We start from the raw sequence: 18901 nt of genomic DNA on the forward strand, positions 1-18901 counted from the left end.
AACTGTTTTAAAGACTGTTCTCAGTAAAGCTTTGAAACTCTTTCTTGTGGTGGAGCACATTAGTTTCTCAGGTGCATGGACTCAAATGTGGCTGTCCAGGCCTTTCTCTCCATCCCATGGGCCTCTGCCTAGGAAAGGCTCCCTCCTAGTGGGAACACCCCTCACTCCCCCTCCCCTCCTCAAGCGCTTTTGCTTGGGTGAAATGTGTCTTTGAACTGTGATAATGCCCCATGCTTGCCTGGATGGTGGATGGAGATGTGTCTGCATGTATAAACCTCTTGGTTTTTGTGAGGCTGGAATGTAGCTACTGTAAAAGGTAAGAATCATACCCACTACTCCACCCAGTTTTACCTCTGTCCCTGCCCATCAGTGGCCTTTGTCCTCAGGTGGCTGAAAGGGGTTCCTAATCTGTGGTCCATACCGGCTGGCAGCAGCTGCCCAGCATTTCAGACAGGTGTACCTGAAGCATCTGCTCGGCCCACTGAACTGGGACCCTTCCCCAGTTTTCCCCAGTAAATAGTCAGGGGGACACCTAGAATATGAGACAGCGGTAACAATTGCACACGACTCCCAAGAATGTGAAGCTTTGCAGATCACTTTCCCATCACAGAAGGAAATAGTTGACTCAGCGAAGACTCAATTGGGAAGTGCAAATTGACTTTCTCCAGTTCTGCATTTTGGAAAGTTAAATGCAACCTTGTGCAACCATGAATTACAATGCCTATAACACACCTTTTGGAGATCTTTTAAAAAAGAAGAAGGAGAAGATTCAGGTGGAACTTGCTGGCATTGCTGAATGGCCTGTTTATAACGTATTGTGAGGGAGAGTTGAGGAAAGGAACAAGAAGCACTGAAGTTAAAGAGGCTGTAAAATGTTGTAGGGCAGAGAGAATTGAGGGTGGAGTAGCCCAGACTAGAGGAGGGAAATTTTTCTAGCCTGAGGATCACATTTTTTTTTTTCGTGCCCGGGGGGGGGCAAAGGTGCTATTCATTTGCAACCACTGGCTGAAGTAATTAGAAATGACCCTAAAACAACAGGAGTCCAAATTAATCACCCACAATGCTGCATAGGAATGTTTGCTGGCGACACACTGATTTTATTGAATTAACAATTAAGAAAAGAAGGCAATGCCTTTCATGGCAAGAATGATGCAGAAGGTCTGGCCTTCAGATTAGCCTAAAGAAATCAGAAATGCTGTGCTTTAATTCAGATCACAAAAATAAACAAAATAGACAACGCAGGTATACCAAGTCATGGCCAAGCCATGAAATATTTGGGTGTGGTAGAAAAACACAATTACAGACCATTTATGAAAACTAATAATTTAAAAGCTTTGCAAATACGGAGCGACATAAATCCATCCTGGCTTGGGGGAAAAAACCCACTTCCATGGAAATGAATAGCGTACCACATTTTAACTCACCTTTTCCGTCTGTCGCCTATTCCTATGGCAACTAAAACGCTCTAAAATTGGCAGACTTTTATTTATTTATTTATTTATTTATTTATTTATTCACAATGGTAAAATAGCAAGATTAACCCCCCCCCACTATAATGTATAAACCATTCCAAGATGTTCACAATGAACACTGCTACAGCAGATGTCTTGTGGTTCAGTTTTATGTTGATGTTTGTTATTTGTATGTTCAGAAAAATCAAATATTTACCACAAAAAAAAAAGCCCACCCGGTCAGGAAGCTGAAACCAATCACTTACTTATAGATATATCATTGTGTGGATAATGCAGAAGATTATTGTAATTTCGAGGAGATAAGTGATCTGGCATGGTCAACTCTTCCTGTCTCTGGTTATCTCTTCCTGTCTCTGCTTATGTTTTATTACTTTCTCTATCCTTTGTAAAAAGGTCTTTGATGTGTGGACTGTTGGCACTGGTCAGTAAAAGCCTTTGATGTATAGCCTGGCTTTTTGTCTTTGAGCTTGTAGTTGAGCCTGTATTGGCCCTAACAGGACACAGTATCTAGAAAATATCTCGTTTTGGGGCATGCCAGTCAGAAGTTCACCACAGGCTGTTGGCCACAGTGCTGTGCATCAAAAGCTACCTGGAGGTCACTTTGCCACTTCTTCAGGGCTTCTCAGTAGCAGATCAAAGTGCTGCCTGGTAATGTACATTTTGCTTGCTGTTTGCAATAAAATCTGTAACCTTCTCACCCACTTGTGTCTATATTGCTTCTGATTCTAATTTTAAAAGAACCATCTCCTACTGGTGATTGGGAGTGGCTATCGAGACCACATAACACCGGCCTTGAAAGATTTATATTGGCTCCCAGTACATTTCCAAGCACAATTCAACGTGCTGGTGCTGACCTTTAAAGCCCTAAACGGCCTTGGTCCAGTATACCTGAAGGAGAGTTTCCACCCCCATCGTTCTGCCCGGACACTGAGGTCCAGCACCGAGGGTCTGCTGGTGGTTCCTTCATTGCAAGAAGCCAAGTTACAGGGAACCAGGCACAGGGCCTTCTTGTTAGTGGCACCCGCCCTGTGGAACGCCCTCCCACCAGATGTCAAAGAGAAGAACAACTAGCAGAATTTTAGAAGACATCTGAAGACAGCCCTGTTTAGGGAATATTTTAATGTTTAACAGACCACTGTATTTTAAAACTTTGCTGGAAGCCGCCCGGAGTGGCTGGGGAAACCCAGTCAGGTGGGCGGGATATAAATAATAAATTATTACTATTATTTGGCAAAACAATCATTAAGGAGGTTTGCCATCCCCACTGCCCACTCCCTCCCAGTAGAGAATATCCTATCAACTCATAGTGGCACTCACCAGAACAGAAGGATCCTGGGCATGTGAACTGGACCCTGTAATCATGGCAGGACCGACCAGATTCTTGCTCATCATTGATGCAGGCAAAGCCTTGAGTAGGGTCATACCTGAATAACAGCAGGTTGGGGGGGGGGAAGCACTCTGTATGAAATTGCATGTTACAGGTGTTATTTTCCACACCTTAATTTAATAATAATAATAATAATAATAATAATAATAATAATAATAATAAATTTATTTATACCCCACCCTTCCCAGCCAGAACTGGGCTCAGGGTGGCTAACACTGATAAAATTACAATAAAATGTAATAGGAAGGGGGGGCAGTTAATTAAAATACGGGTTAAAATATGGGTTAAAATATAATTTAAAATGCAGCCTCATTTTAATAGTAGCCCATAAATCAAAACCATAAGGGGAGGGAAACATAAGGGTCAGACTGAGTCCAAACCAAAGGCCAGGCGGAACAGCTCCGTCTTGCAGGCCCTGCGGAAAGATGTTAAATCCCGCAGGGCCCTAGTCTCTTGTGACAGAGTGTTCCACCAAGTCGGGGCCAGTACTGAAAAAGCCCTGGCCCTAGTTTAATTTAGTAATCATAGAACTGTAGAGTCCGAAGGGACCCCGAGGATCATCTAGTCCAACCCTCTGCAAGGCAGGAATATGCAGCTGTCCTATACAGGGGTCAAACCTGCAACCTTGGCATGATCAACACCACAGTCTAACCAACTGAGCCATCTATGTTTAATTTAGTTACATTTTGGCTATGTAATAGGAGCCACACTCATCTCTGCACTTTGGAAAACGAAGAAACCATACATCGCAACATTTAAAACACACACACACACACACACACACACACACACACACACACACACACACACTATTTAATCAGTAAAGTAAATAAAAACAAATACATTCCCTTATGAACAAAATTCCAGGAGTCATTTGCTATTGGCAGGTGGGGGCCAGAAGAACTGAACAGAGCAACTGAAGTCAATTTTCCCTTTGTTTTTTTAACCGCTGCATCTCCACCCAGACAAGCAAGAGGCATTATTAGAGTGCAAGGATACATCCCAGCCAGCAGAAATATGCAAGGAGGGTGTGAGCCACAAGCCACTGGCTGGCGGAGCGAGAGGTGAAATGAGTAGCACAATAGACAAGACTCTTGCCAACCGTGCAGAAGCCAGAGTTTCCTCTGCACAAACACATTTCTTTAATTGTTGCCGTTCACTAATCACCTTCCATGTATGCCCCAACATCATATGCAAAACACAATGTAAAAAGTGGTAGGAAACAGTTACAAAGCATCAAAAGAAAAAGGAGAAGGCGAGTGTAAATGCAATGCTGAATGGACACTTGTTGCAAGGGACACCTCTTTCCACCCAGTTAAATAAGAGGCATCATTGCAGCTCAAGGAGCCAGGGAAACTGGAAAAAAACAACCAAAGAGGGTGTGAAGCAGGGATGGTGGAGGATACGGCTTGAGAGAGTTCCAAGGGCCAGATTGAGGGGCCTGGAGGGTCACATTTGACAGTCTAGATCAGGCACCCCCAAACTCAGCCCTCCAGATGTTTCGGGACTACAACTCCCATCATCCCTGACCACTGGTCCTGTTAGCTAGGGATGATGGGAGTTGTAGTCCCAAAACATCTGGAGGGCCGAGTTTGGGAATAGAAAAAGGTTCCCTATTTCTAAGCTAGAGTGCAATACATGAAACCCTATCTGACACCTGTAAAAAAAGTTCACAACCATCACAAAAGTGTCTTCTCACACTGAGAACTTTTGCCCTGTCTTCAGGGCAGGAATCCCATCCAGAGTCTGTACGTTGATGGCAAGGGGCTCAGCACAAATCTTGCCAGGGTATTCGCTCCGCAAATTGGAAAGGAGTTCATAGTCTCCCCTTCCTGATGGATTGTCCCGATCAAACCACTGGGTCATGCATCCTAAAGTGTGAAAAGGCAAGGCAAGACTCAAATGAGTGTTGGTTGCAGGTATGGGAGGACAAGGAAGTTGGAACAGAGGAACACAGGAAGCTGCCTGATACTGAGTCAGACCATCACTCCGTGAAGTCCAATAGTGAACCCCCCAGGCATTGTTAACTGTTGAAGGATAGATGTAGCACCCACAGTGCCTATCCTCCATCCCCTAATCGAGCCTGCTGCTACCACTACCCTCCATGCAGTGCAGGATACTATCTTGTCACTAGTGCAGAAGTGGGTTGCAGGAAAGAGGAACACCTGCTCTTTTGCCCTTAGTAAAATGTGGAGCAGATGGATTGCCCAAGACATTTGGGCACTAAATTATGTCATTTGAATGCTCTGATATGACATGCAAATAAACAATTATGGAAAATGGAATAAATTATTGTGTGAATGCAGCCACCTTCTTTTTTTAATACAACCACTGCCATCCAATGAGATGTGGGCATGTTTAAGGGGGTATGTTTAACAAAGGAGTGGGTTCCATGTCAGCAACACCTCATATATAAACTAAAGATTCCTGCTTTTAATTTATGAGCAATTGTTTTGGTGTTATACAGGCATGGCTTATTATGGTGTGGTTGGAGATCATTCCCCCATCTCACCACAAGATGTCCTGGTTGACTCACCTGAGCAGAAGTTTGAGGGACAGGTGAAGCGGACTTTGTAATCCAAGCAGGAATACTTCTGCTCCTTATTTACACAAGCAAATCCTTCTTTAGTATTAAACCTAGTGGGGTGAGAAAGAGAATGAAAGAAGCAATCTGACTCACTAAACTGTGACCAGGAAGGAGAGAAGAAGTTGTAGAGAGATTATCTGCACTAAACTGGGATCCAACAGAACCTTCCTTTGAAATACAAAGAGCAGCTTTGAAGAATCGATTTTTCTTGGGTCCATGGCAAGGAGAGAAAAACTTCCCCTCCCAAGGCTGATCATGCCTCCCCATTCACATAACAATCTATGTAATGTTAACAAGCACACTAATAACATTCATGTCTTCTTCGTCCTTGACAGCATCAAGCCAGGAGTTCTTTCATTCAGTCTGTCCCTGTGTTGCTAGGGAAGAAGAGATGCAACAAGAGAACTGATTGCCACATGTATTCTTTCATGTAAAACAATCAGAGCAATTTGAAATCACAGCCGTTGTTATTGCTTCACAACTACGTTTTGCAGCAACACTTTCACTGAATCACACATGCAATGGAATATTGCACGTGCTAATTTGGGTAGGAGTCATCGATATCTGTATGAATAACGGCTAGGGATCGGCTGGGTGTCTTAATCCATTTTGATATTCAGTCATACATTCCCCTGGTGTTTTCTATTCCACTGCACTTGCTTTCCTTTGATAAAGTGCTTTCTATTTTGTAGTCTGCTGATGTGAAAATGTATGTATACTTAGCCATCAACAAATATTTACAAATTGGTTGCTTTCTTTACATGCTTTTTTTCAAAGTTAATGAATTTCAGCAGGGTAGCTCTGTTAAACTTCTACAGTAAGGTGTCCTTTGGCACCTTGATGACAAAGTCAATCAAGTGACTTATCACAAAGCCAGTGGGGTCCAAACTTTTTTCAAAGGGGGCCAGATTTGATAAAGTGAAGGGCTGTGAGGGCCGACCAAAGTTGTTAAGCTTTTTTTTGGATTGAAGTTGTTGAGCTTTTTTACGGTTTTACCCCAAAGTTGTTGAGCTTTAGGATTTTACCCCAGGAAATAAACTGCCACAGAGGCTGGATTAGACCAAGCAGTGGGCTGGGTTAGGACTTTGGACATGCCAGCACAAAGCCCTATATGGTTGCAATTATAACCATATCCACTCTTGATTTCTTCTTGCAGAGAAGTTGCAGCAAGATGTGGGCTGGATAAGGTAACTGTGAAGTGGATTTGTAGCTGGTTGACTGACCGAACCCAAAGAGTGCTCATTAATGGTTCTTCATCATCCTGGAAAAAAGTGACAAGTGGGGTGCCACAGGGTTCTGTCCTGGCCCCATTGTTGTCCAATGCCATTATGAATGACTTGGATGAAGGAATTGAGAGGATGCTCATCCAATCTTCAGATGATACCAAACTGGGAGGGGTAGCTATTGCCACAGAAGACAGAATCGGGATTCAAGATGACCTTAACAGATTGGAGAACTGGGCCCAAGCTAACAAAATAAATTTCAATAGGAACAAATGTAAGGTTCTGCACTTAGGCAGGAAGAACCAGCTGTGCAAAAACAAGTCCTTTCTGATTGCAATACATTATTTCATAAATGTGTGTTCTGTTCAGAAAGTGTTCTTGTGTTGAAACATAATGCTCAAGCTAATCTATGGCTGCATACCTACCCCCAAAGTATCCCAAGAACCACAGTTTAATCCTTACAGATTTCCAACACCTCAAATAAACCACACTGGGGTTGGGAAGGGAGTGAGGTAAAACTTTAAGATGAAGATACAGGGGATGGGTGCAAGTCCAGATGGTTCTTCCCATTTTGGCAAAGCGTCCTGATTTCGGAAATCAGGACCAGCAAGACATAGATGACTTTTCATGGTAAGTGTGACATCACCCATGAGCGAGGGTGGCAAATCCACAATGACTGTATCTCTCTATGGCATGCTCCCCATGACAGCCATGTTGTCTTATGCCACCCACCCATGGTATCCTCAGCACTCTCTCAAATGTGCCACCAGGTCTAAAAAGCTCGGTGACCCCTAGCACACAGCATTCAAAGCAAGAGTCTGTGGGCAGATGGAAGAAAATCCACTGGATAATCTGCTTCCAACAGATTCCTCCCACATTCCTAGTTGGGCCAACTGACACATAACAGAAACATTGGAAGGCTGCTCAGTAACAATTAATTCCCTAATGCTGTCCTGGCACCACTCACGGATGAAAGATTTGCCCAGTGCTGGACGCTGGGATTCCCTCCATGGTCTGAGCTTCAATTCCAATGGGTTCAGGGCAAATGTCCGTGGGATATTCCCTCCTCAGGTCAGCGAGAGTTTCAAAGTCACCCACTCCTGAAGGGTCGTCCCGGTCGAACCAACGAGTCGTGCAAGTTGAAGCTGAGGTGAGACAGAGAGGAACTATTCATGACGCTTTACTCCGGATACACTTTTGGAGAACGGGAAGTTTTTTGAGTGGAAATAAGGAACAATAATAAAGAGGTCTTTGAATTCACATAATGTGTCTGACAATGCAAGTGTGGTCCCAGGGTATGGTGTGAAGGCACAAAATGGTGAAGCCAAACAGGACCAGGTCTGGTTAGTTCTTGGATGAGAAACCATTTATGTAGGTGCATTGCAAGCTGATATTGTGTCACCACCCCCTTCTTTCTGAGATGCGCTGGAATGGTCTGCACTCCATTGTACCATCTTTCTACTATATTCAAGATGTACAGCTATGAGCTGCTTGTTTATTGGGCATTATACCATTATGTGTTTGGTGAGCAGGGGGTCAGACTGGATGAAGCCCTGGGTCCCTTCCAAACCTGCCAGGGAAGAATGTATAAGAGGAAGCCTGCCACACCAGTTCCTTTGTCAAGGTAATGGCTCTAGCTGGCTAGTTAAGTACAGTGGTACCTCGTGTTACAAACACCTCAGGTTACAAACACTATGGGTTACAGACTCCGCTAACCCGGAAGTAGTACCTCAGGTTAATAACTTTACCTCAGGATGAGAATGGAAATCGCATGCTGGCAGTGCGGCGGCAGCGGGAGGCCCCATTAGCTAAAGTGGTACATTAGGTTAAGAACGGTTTGAGGTTAAGAATGGACCTCCGGAACAAATTAAGTTCATAACCAGAGGTACCACTGCACCATGATTTAGCATATCCAAAGAAGTTGTTCTGTTGCCATAGAAGGAAATGGGTGGGCCTTTTTCCGTGGGGAGAAAAATGGGCCTTAGTGGGGCTGGTTTTGTGAGACTATGGTGTCTTTATGATAGATTGGCACCTGAGGCGAACCACAAAATAGCTCCTCCACCTTTAGGTAAGAACCCCCATCCCCACTGAGAACATCTCATCAATACATAGCAGCCATAGCTGTCAACGTTTTCCCTTATTCCCTTATTCTGCATAGGATTCCTCGCAAGAAAAGGGAAAAGTTGACAGCTATGATAGCAGCACTCACCGGAACAGAAGGATTCTGGGCAAGTGAATTGGACCACATAATCTAGGCAGGACTGACCAGGTACTTGCTCAATGTTGACACAGGCAAAGCCTCTAGTAGTGTCATACCTGCATAAGAGAGGGATAAAAAGTTGTGCTGTATGGAATGACAGTTACAGATATACTTGTGCCCATCTTAGTTGAGTATTGTTATGAGCTTGCGGGTGCTAGACATTTCTCAAGTCCTGGAACCAGTAAGTGTTAGAATTTAATCAAGGCTCCGGGGGCTATAGGATCCCTTCTCAGCTCTGGAATCCATGCCCACCTTTGGAAAGAGAAGAAATTATGTATCACAAGGATTTTAGAAAAATACATCTCTGAGCAAGAACACAAGTGCATGGTCTGATCTGGCATCTTTAAAAAAAATCACAGCCATCAACAAAAGTGTCTTCTCACACTGAAAATCTTTGCCCTGTCTTCAATGCAGGTCTCCCGTCCACAGTCTGTACGTTGATGGCAAGGGGCTTGTCACAAATCCCACCAGGATATTCGCTCCGCAGATTGGAAAGGAGTTCATAGTCTCCCTTTCCAGACGGATTATCCCGATCAAACCAGCGAGTTGTGCATCCTAAAGAAGGGGGAAAGGCAAGGCAAGACTTAAACGAGTGTTTGTTGCAGGTATGTGAGGACAAGAAAGATGGAACATGGGAATACAGGAAGCTGCCTGATACTGAGTCAGACCATCACTCCATGAAGCCCAGTAGTGCATGCACTGACTGGCAGCTGCTCTCCAAGTCTTTCCCAACCATACCTGGAAATGCGAGGGCCTGAACCTGGGACCTTTTGCAAGCAGTGCAGATGCTGCAGCCCTTTGCCCATGCCCAGCTCTTCCAAAGGCAAGCAGGAACACCATTCTCAGTGCCACCCTGCTCTTTGAGTGGACCCACTTGCTCAACAGTGTCCCAGGTCATTCACTTACCCGTTGAACCTGTGAGGGGCCCTTCCAAGCCCCTCCCTGTGCTGCTAGCTCCATCCTTATCACTCCTTGCTGGTTCAAGCAGGGCAGGTGGATGGGCAGTGGCAGCACAGAGGGGAATCAGCAGGGAGATGGAGGCCCTTGCAGTGTGGTGGGCTTCAGCAAGCGCCCAACAATGCCATCTTTTGATATCAGCCTTACAGGAGCTGTGCAAGCATAGCTGAGTGGCAGGCCACCTGCCTTGCATGCGTAAGGTCCCTGGTTCGATCCTCAGCATCTCCAGGTAAGACTGGAGGTGCTCCCTGTCTGAAACCCTGGAGAGCTGCTGGCAGCCAGTGCAAACAATATTGAGTTAGATGGACCAAGGGTCTGACTCAGTACCAGTCAGCTGCTTACGTTCCCTATTGGTTCCAGTCCTGCTTGACTGGGGGATTCAGCAGGGGAGTAAAGGGGGTTGTCCTCTGTGACCACAGAGGCATTGTGAGGCCTGTTACACACAGACTGTCACGTTTGCTCCTTTCTTGCCACATTACAAGGGCACGAGGAAAAGGAAAAAGGAACTACGGGAGCAAATGTTTGGTTGTGCAACACGGGCACGCTTGTTCTTCCACAACCACAGGCAATAGTTCCCTAATATTACAGGGCTGGTATATTTCCCACCCCTGCCCCCATATACTCAGGTTGCAATATTTTATCAGGAGGAAAATGTGACTCCACATACAAACACAGAGGACTGGGGTGCCTTTGGGTGGAGCGAGGCCACTCTTGCTCCAGGCAGAAGCAACAGCAGCAAAATCCAACCATTGCCCTCTGCTGAAGAGGTGTTAAGTCCTGCCCTGCCTACCTTGTACCTGCTGATCAAGGATGCTGCCATTCTCCCTCACCACAAACCGGAGGATGCTATCTTGTCTCCAGTGTCAAAGCAAGAGTCAACTGACAGCCCCGGGTCAGCTTCCAGATGTGAAATGGATTGCTCCCCAAGAGAAGCACTTTGCAGCACTCTTCAGCTCAGAAGAAGGGGGATGGTGGGTGTCCTGTTTTGAGCGTTGTAGCCAATGTCAGTCCTACTCAGAGTAGACCCACTAAAGGTAATAGTCATGATGACTAACACAGGCCCATTCATTTCAAAGGGGTCTGTTTTGAGGACTTAGGCTGCTATCAAATGGACGTTTGTTCTGTTTTCCAGACTGTTTCTCTAACTGTTATTTTCCATTTGAGGTTTCATATGATGTAAAAGCCACTTTAGTGCTCATTTCTGTATTATTTGCTTCCAGAAGAAGCCCTTTTTGTGTGTGTGTGGGGGGGGGGAATGAGCACTGAACTTGTGCTATATTCTACTATGTTTCTGGTTTTTATGCCTTGTGAAAGTTCAAGTACAATGCGGAAATTAATAATGGCAGAAATGTCAGGGAAATGGAATAAACTCTTGTGTAAATGCAGCCAAAGTGAGCAGGCAGAGGAAGCAGCTCTCCTCCACACTGTGGATTTTTGGCGGCATATTTATTAAGACCTTTTCTGAGCACACTGTGAGTTCCATGTCAGCAAGCCCTCTTATATAGTATAAAAGTGAAAGACAGTTCACTTTTGAGCAATTGGTTTGGTGTTATACAGACACAGTTTAAGTGGTTGAAGATCATTCCCCCATCTCACCACAAGATGTCCTGGTTGGCTCACCTGAGCAGAATTTTGAGGGACAGGTGAAGCGGACTTTGTAATCCAAGCAGGAATACTTCTGCTCCTTATTTACACAAGCAAATCCTTCTTTAGGGTTAAACCTAGTGGGGAGAGAAAGAGAATTTTGTGGGGAGAGAAAGAGAGAAGCATTCTGACTCACCAAACTGTGACCAGCAAGAGAGAAGCAGTTGTAGAGAGATAATCTGTACTAAACTGGGATCCAACAGAACCTGGGATCCATCAGAACCTTCCTTTGAAATACAAAGAGCAGCTTCAAAGAATCTATTTTTCTTGGGTCCATGGCAAGGAGAGAAAGAGTTAAACTTCCCCTCCCCTCACAAGGATGATCATGGTTCTTCATTTCTGGCATCACTCACAGATGAAAGATCTGCCCAGTGCTGGACGCTGGGGTTCCCTCCACAGTCTGAGCTTCAATTCCAGTGGGTTTAGGGCAAACGTCCGTGGGATATTCCCTCCTCAGGTCAGCTAGAGTTTCAAAGTCACCCACTCCTGAAGGGTCGTCCCGGTCAAACCAACGAGTTGTGCAAGTTGAAGCTGAGATGAGACGAAGAGAAACTATTCACTGCCCTTTACTCTGGATACACTTTTGGAGAACGGGAAGTTTTTTGAGTGGAAATAAGGAACAATAATAAAGAGGTCTTTGAATTCACAAAATGTGCCTGACAATGCAAGTGTGGTCCCAGGGTATGGTGTGAAGGCACACAAAGCCACCACTTTGGTGAAGCCAAACAGGTTGAGGTCTGCTCAGTTCCCGGATGACAGACCACCGATGTAGGTGCATAGCAAGTTAATATTTTGCCAGCCTCCCCTTCTCTTTGAGATGCTCTGGCATGGCCAACCCCCCCCCCCCGTAGCATCTTTTGATTTTATTCACAGATGATCCCCAGCCAAAGGGATGCACACAGCAAATGGTTAACTCTTTCTTGCAAAAGTGGACACTTTTCTGTAGTTTCTACAGCTTTAGTTTTTAATGTAAGGCAGGGGTCACCAAACTTTTTTGGGAGGGGCTGGTTCGCTGTCCCCCAGACCTTGGGGTGGGCTGGACCACGCACTTGGCGGAGGGGGCTTCTCTCTCTCTCTCTCTCTCTCTCTCTCTCTCTCTCTCTCTCTCTCTCTCCCTCTCCCCTCCTCTTCTCCTGCCTACCTGCGCTGTTGCTGTCGGCGCTGTGCTCTGCCAACCATGGCTCCTGAGCCCAGTGGCGTAGCGTGGGTTGTCAGCACCCGGGGCAAGGCAAGTAATTTGCGCCCCCTAACCTGTGGATTTGCGCCCCCTAACCCGTGGATTTGCGCCCCCTAACCCTAACCCCCAGATGTTGCGCCCGGTGCGGCTGGCCCCCCCTGCACCCCCCACGCTACGCCACTGCCTGTGCCTGCCCTTGCGAGTGGCAGAGGCTGTTGGCAGTGGCAGAGGAACAAGTGGCCCGAAAGGGCTGGCTGGTTCTGGAGCGGCACTGCCTAAAATCGCACTCAGCCAGCTCAGCCCAGCCCCCTTCCTCCACTACACAAGGCAGGGAGAAGGGCAGGGAGAAGCCAGGCTGAGGGAGGGAGAAGGTGCTGCAGTGTGCAAGAGGGAGGGGGGAAATGGCGCTGGGGAAAAAATTAGGGGAAAAAATTAACAAACAGAATCACCAATTTATGGAACGTATGTGGGCCAGAGCTTGAGGGCAATTGGGCCAGATTTGTCTCGCGCACCGTAGTTTGCCGACCCAGGCAGCTATTCCCTGTGCTCTATGGAGTGCTTGCAGCTAGCCCCCTCCACCAGCTTATGTATCTTCCCCTGATGGGCTGTACACACATAGCCAGAGACTGTACCTGCGTAGAAGCTGCCTCTGCTCTTCCCTCATCAATCTGCTCTTTGTTCTAGGAGACAGTGGTGCAGGAGAGGGTGAGGATGCACCTGACCCTTCATTTGCCTGACCTGCCTCTTCCTCCTATCCTGACCTATCCTGTGCTTCACCCTCCAGCTCTGAAGCTCCCTCTGCCTCCTGGCTGGTACAAGTCCCCACAAATCACTGCTCCCCTCTCCTGAGTCAGACTCCAGCCCCCTTTCCCCCGGTGTGCACTTGCCAGCATTTCGCCCGACATCTGGGTGTTTACGGGATATTATACTGCTATGAGTTTGGGGAGAAGTCATGGAATCTTGGGTCCCCTCGAAGAATGTATAAGAGGAAGTCTGCCAAACCAGTTTCATTGTCCAGATAATGGCTCTGGTCTGGCTAGTTAAGTGCTGCGATTCAGCATATCTAAAGAAGTTGCTCTTTTGCGACAGAGGGAAATGAGTGGCCCTCTTCCCATGTGAAGAACAATATGCCTAAGAGGGGCTGGTTTTGTGAGCTGTGGTGTGTGAAAGCTAAAGAAGAGATGCTGGAAGCAGTAGGCACAGAGAAATGCGTTGAACCTAAGCTGGACTTGAGGCTCCCCAGGAAACCTAATGGAGAAACAAGATCCCTTGGGGTGTTAATGCTGTGAGCACTTCCGCCCTGTGCTCAGGTTGTTATATATGTTTAAATAAAACCATATATCCCAAAGACACCACACACTCTGCTGACCTTCATTCCAAGGAAACCAAACACTGGGTAAATGAATGAACCCCTGGAGTCTCTCACCTGTCAGGGACTGGGCAGAGGAGGAATTGTGGAGACTGCCTCCCCAGCCTGAACCTTTCAGAGTAGAGGAAAACAGTATAGATTGACAGCAGTGGGTTGTGGGAGGTCACAGCTCAGAGGTAGATGAGGGGCAAAGCTGGGAAATAATGGGAGAAGAGGAGCGGGAGGCAGAGCCGGACATGTTATCACTAGAAATGATGATGATGATGATGATGATGATGATGATGATGATGATAATAATAATAATAATAATAATAATAATAATAATAATAATAATAATATTTTATTATTTATACCCAGCTCATCTGACTGGGTTTCCCCAGCCACTCTGGGTGGCTTCCAACAGAATATTAAAATACAATAACCTATTAAACATTAAAAGCTTCCAGCCTTCAGATGTCTTCTAAAAATCTGGTAATTGTTTTTCTCTTTGACATCTGGTGGGAGGGTGTTCCACAGGGCAGGTGCCACTACCGAGAAGGCCCTCTGCCTGGTTCCCTGTAACTTGGCTTCTCGCAGTGGGGGAACCACCAGAAGGTCCTCGGCACTGGACCTCAATGTCCGGGCAGAACGATGGGGGTGGAGACGCTCTTGCAGGTATACCGGACTGAGGCCATTTAGGGCTTTAAAGGCCAGCACCAACATTTTGAATTGTGCTCAGAAACGTATTCCAGACCCCCCTTCTCCCAAAACCCAGAGAGCATTGAAAGTAGGAGAGCAAAGAGCTTAGAGGCAAATGGCCCTAAGCGGCCACCGTAAGGTGGGTGCTGCTGTTAATGATTGATGAGAGAAGGCGGGGTGGAGATTACTCGGAGCAAGGCCATTACTCCAAGAAGTTGCATTTCTAAGCCTCTCTCTGTGAATAGTGAATAAAAGACATTGCTAAGAACTTTCCTGGTCTATCTATTCCTGGCATCCTGCCTTGGGGGGATTTGATTCCCTGACGCCTGACATCACCATTCAGAGATTGGGGTGGCATGTAACAGTTAAACAAACCCATTTTACTTTACTGCAGTTATAACAATGGCTACTATACTACTGTTCCCAGAATGCTGTTATACGCGACACCAGTCTTGAGAGCAGTATGAGATTCTAGGGGTTCTAGGTGCACTTATGGTCTGTGTTTCCCTTTGGAAATGAGGCAAGTGGAGACAATGGTGTCTTTATGATATACGACTTATTTATACACACCTATACAGCCCAAGCCTACATGGAAGGGTTCAGAGCATCAACATTCCAAGAGGTCCCAGTTTCTCCTAAATCATAAGCTTTGTTGAAGAAAATCCGCATGAGTGTTCCAGAAGCTGGTTGTCAGGAGAAGTTCTAAGACAGACAACATTCACTCACTTACCACATGCTGGGAGAACCAGGACAGTCAGGAGAAGCTGAGGGGATGAAAGAGAGAGGATGCATTTAATGAAGAAGAGGGGTAGAATCAACAAGCCACCATTTTGACATATCCACACAGTAAAAGATAAAGGAACCCCTGACCATTAGGCCCAGTCGTGGCCAACTCTGGGGTTGCGGCGCTCATCTCACTTTATTGGCTGAGGGAGCCGGTGTACAGCTTCTGGGTCATGTGGCCAGCATGACTAAGCCGCTTCTGGTGAACCAGAGCAGTGCACGGAAACGCCGTTTACCTTCCTGCCAGAGCAGTACCTATTTATCTACTTGCACTTTGACGTGCTTTCAAACTGCTAGGTTGGCAGGAGCAGGGACCGAGCAACGGGAGCTCACCCCGTCATGGGGATTCGAACCGCCGACCTTCTGATCGGCAAGTCCTAGGCTCTGTGGTTTAACCCAGAGCACCACCCGCGTCCCTTACCCACACAGTAAGGTGGCAGCAAATTCAGAAGCTCATGGTCCCTTCATTATAGTCAAAGCCATGTCTCCTCCTAAGATTATACAATAACCTTACAATCATACTGTAATAATAATTAGAAATGCACTACAAAGAACAATGTAGTTCTCCATGTCTTGCCTTTCAGCTAGGTCTACTATCTTCTGCACACATACATGGGCACATGATTTGGGACGCTCTGAGATCTTCTTTCAAAGAGACTTAAATCATGTTTTCCTTAAAGTCTGTTGTATGTAACATAGCTTGTCCACCTTTCCTGTGAAAATTGTGTTTCCAGTGTTTTTAAATGCCTAATATGGGAGCATACAAAATAATTCCTCCTTGGTGTTCCTCCTGTGCGCCTTCTCCAGAATGACCCGAGGAGCCAATCCTCAGCAGCTGACTCACCTCCTTTCACTCCTACTTGGCTCCAATCAGCACCAAGTACAAGAAGACTTAGGGACATGGGCGCGCTGTGGGTTAAACCACAGAGCCTAGGACTTGCTGATCAGAAGGTCGGCGGTTTGAATCCCCGTGACGGGGTGAGCTCCCATTGCTCGGTCCCTGCTCCTGCCAACCTAGCAGTTTGAAAGCACATCAAAATGCAAGTAGATAAATAGGTACTGCTCTGGCGGGAAGGTAAACGGCGTTTCCGTGCGCTGCTCTGGTTCGCCAGAAGCGGCTTAGTCATGCTGGCCACATGACCCGGAAGCTGTACGCTGGCTCCCTCGGCTAATAAAGCGAGATGAGCGCTGCAACCCCAGAGTCGACCACGACTGGACCTAATGGTCAGGGGTCCCTTTACCTTTACCTTACAAGAAGACTTCAGTGACTAAAAAGTTTCCTTTTCATGCTGATTGGGTGGCTGGAGAGAGAGATTTGGAGGGACCCTGTTGCAGAAATGGTAATGAGTCTTTGATTACACCTTCCCACCCATACCAGTTGGAAAGGGTACAGACTATGGATTTTGTGTTAAAGCACCAGATCGAGAGGATTGTTTTACTCCCTATTACCAAGCAAGCAATGCTCACCAGTCTCGGAAACTTCCCCATACTTCTTGGCTGGCAACGTCCCTATCTGTCGTCCGTCCAAGCTTTCAGTGCTTCAGCTAGAAATGCACAACAAGCTTTTATACACCTCGGGACCACACCTCTAACTGCATTGCTAGGATTCCTCCCTTCGAGTTGGGTAACCAATACTGCTGGCAGTTACAGAGCTGATTCCCAATGCCAGGTGATCTCCGCCCTGCATAATCGCTCACATGATGCAGTGCACACGCACCATTTGAATGGGAATGCCCATCAACTATGCAGGGGCTCAGCCCTCGTAGCCCCTAGAAGTTGGCTCCTATGAGGCAGCCTGTTCTGTAGGCTTATGTTCTAAAAGATGCAGTGAAAACGAAGAGCGGATATAGAGAAAGAAACAGGAAAATCTACCCAGGCACATTAGACTTGCTGCTATGGAAATATTTCAGGGGGAGCTCAATGGAGTTGTTCTTTCAGCAGTACTGATGGAAAGGGCCCCTGCTTTCCATCTCTCCCGTTAGGACTGTGCTGTTTGGTTTTGTCCCCCCAGATCTGGAGAGACAGGTGGGTGTGTACAGCCATTTAGTAAGGAGCCTGAGGAACCTATCAGTCTTTGTGGGCCCTCATGCTACTGACATTTCCATAGGATTGTGGAGTTGGAAGGGACTCCAAGGCTCATCTGGTCCAACCCCTGCATTGCAGGAGTCACAGCTAAAAAAATCCCTGACAGATGGCCATCTAACCTCTGTATAGAAACTTCCAATGAAGGAGAATCCATCACCTTTTACGGGAGTCCATTCCACTGTCACTCAGCTCTACACCGTGTTGCCAGGTCGCACGACTGAGCTGAATGGGCTTAAGATCGAACCTAAATTCCCCCACCTCTGTAAATTTCTTTTTGGAAATTGACACTGGCTTTGGCTCAGCCAGCTGAGCAAGTTACATACATCGGCATATTGTTGGCTGAGCCAGGGTTGGGGGCTCAGCACCAGTGGAGATTTGCAGCACCTTAAATTCCTGGTCACAGGATTAGCCCCCCACCCCCAACCTATTATTTATACTATACCATCAATGGCCAGAGCCGATGACAGGCAGAATGACAGAATCGTAGAGTTAGAAGGAATCCCAAGGGTTATCTATTCCAATCCTGTGCAATGCAGGAATCTTAGCTGAAGCATCCAAGACAGATGGCCACCCAACTTCTGCTTAAAAACCTCCAACAAGTTCTGTGAATTCTAACTTTGTCCTCCTCCTCCTACCTGATGTGTCCTATAAGGAGCAACAGCTCCCAAGGAGGCACTGACAGCCATGGTAACTCTCCGGACTGAACATGCAACAACAATACTCTTTATTTCAGTCCAACGACCCACAAACACATTTTCTTTTCTTTTTAAAAATATTTTTTATTAGGGATTTAAAAATAACAATTTAACAAAAATACATCATCCACATTTCCCCCCTCCCCCCTAAAAAAAGAGAGAAAAACCTGCCTTCACCCCCCCCACCCCCAGACTTCCCTCAGCTCCTCTCTCTGGTTTCTGAGCACATGTTATTCTCTGCAAGTTGTAAAATTGTAAAGATCCTCAATTTATCTATCTGTATGTTGCCAATAAAGAATTTGGGAGTGTTTATTCAAAACCTGCCAAGGAGTCCAGTTCATTTTGTTTTTCTTTAAATACTTCGTAAAAGGTTCCCATTCTTCTTTAAAGTCACAGTTATCCTTGTCACATAGTCTATGTCAGTGTTTCCCAACCTTGGGTCTCCAGCTGCTTTTGGACTACAGTTCCCATCATTCCTGACCACTGGTCTTGCTAGCTAGGGATGATGGGAGTTGTAGTGCAAAAACAGCTGGAGACCCAAGGTTGGGAAACAGTGGTCTATGTGTCAATTCCGCCAATTCCGC

The 18901-nt window shown here is 46.3% G+C and overlaps 1 protein-coding gene across 2 annotated transcripts; it reads right to left on the reverse strand.

The window, feature by feature from the left end:
• Positions 1 to 1074: 1074 nt before the first annotated feature.
• LOC308591070 (uncharacterized protein) lies at positions 1075 to 17114 on the reverse strand. Of its 2 annotated transcripts, XM_081201627.1 has the most exons (11): positions 17005 to 17114; positions 15485 to 15518; positions 11884 to 12061; positions 11507 to 11607; positions 9313 to 9484; positions 8879 to 8985; positions 7637 to 7814; positions 5396 to 5496; positions 4559 to 4730; positions 2790 to 2896; positions 1075 to 1177 (listed from the first exon to the last, which is right to left on the reverse strand). In XM_081201627.1, exons 1-11 carry the CDS (start codon positions 17023 to 17025, stop codon positions 1173 to 1175), a joined length of 1176 nt encoding a protein of 391 aa, XP_081057753.1. In that variant the 5' UTR covers positions 17026 to 17114; the 3' UTR covers positions 1075 to 1172. The 2 variants fall into 2 exon arrangements, with proteins under 2 accessions (XP_081057753.1, XP_081057754.1); XM_081201628.1 differs by lacking the exon at positions 11884 to 12061 and having other exon boundaries at positions 17005 to 17098.
• Positions 17115 to 18901: the final 1787 nt, after the last annotated feature.

This window comes from Podarcis bocagei, assembly GCF_964188305.1.
Source record: "Podarcis bocagei genome assembly, chromosome: 7".
Classification (NCBI taxonomy): domain Eukaryota; kingdom Metazoa; phylum Chordata; class Lepidosauria; order Squamata; family Lacertidae; genus Podarcis; species Podarcis bocagei.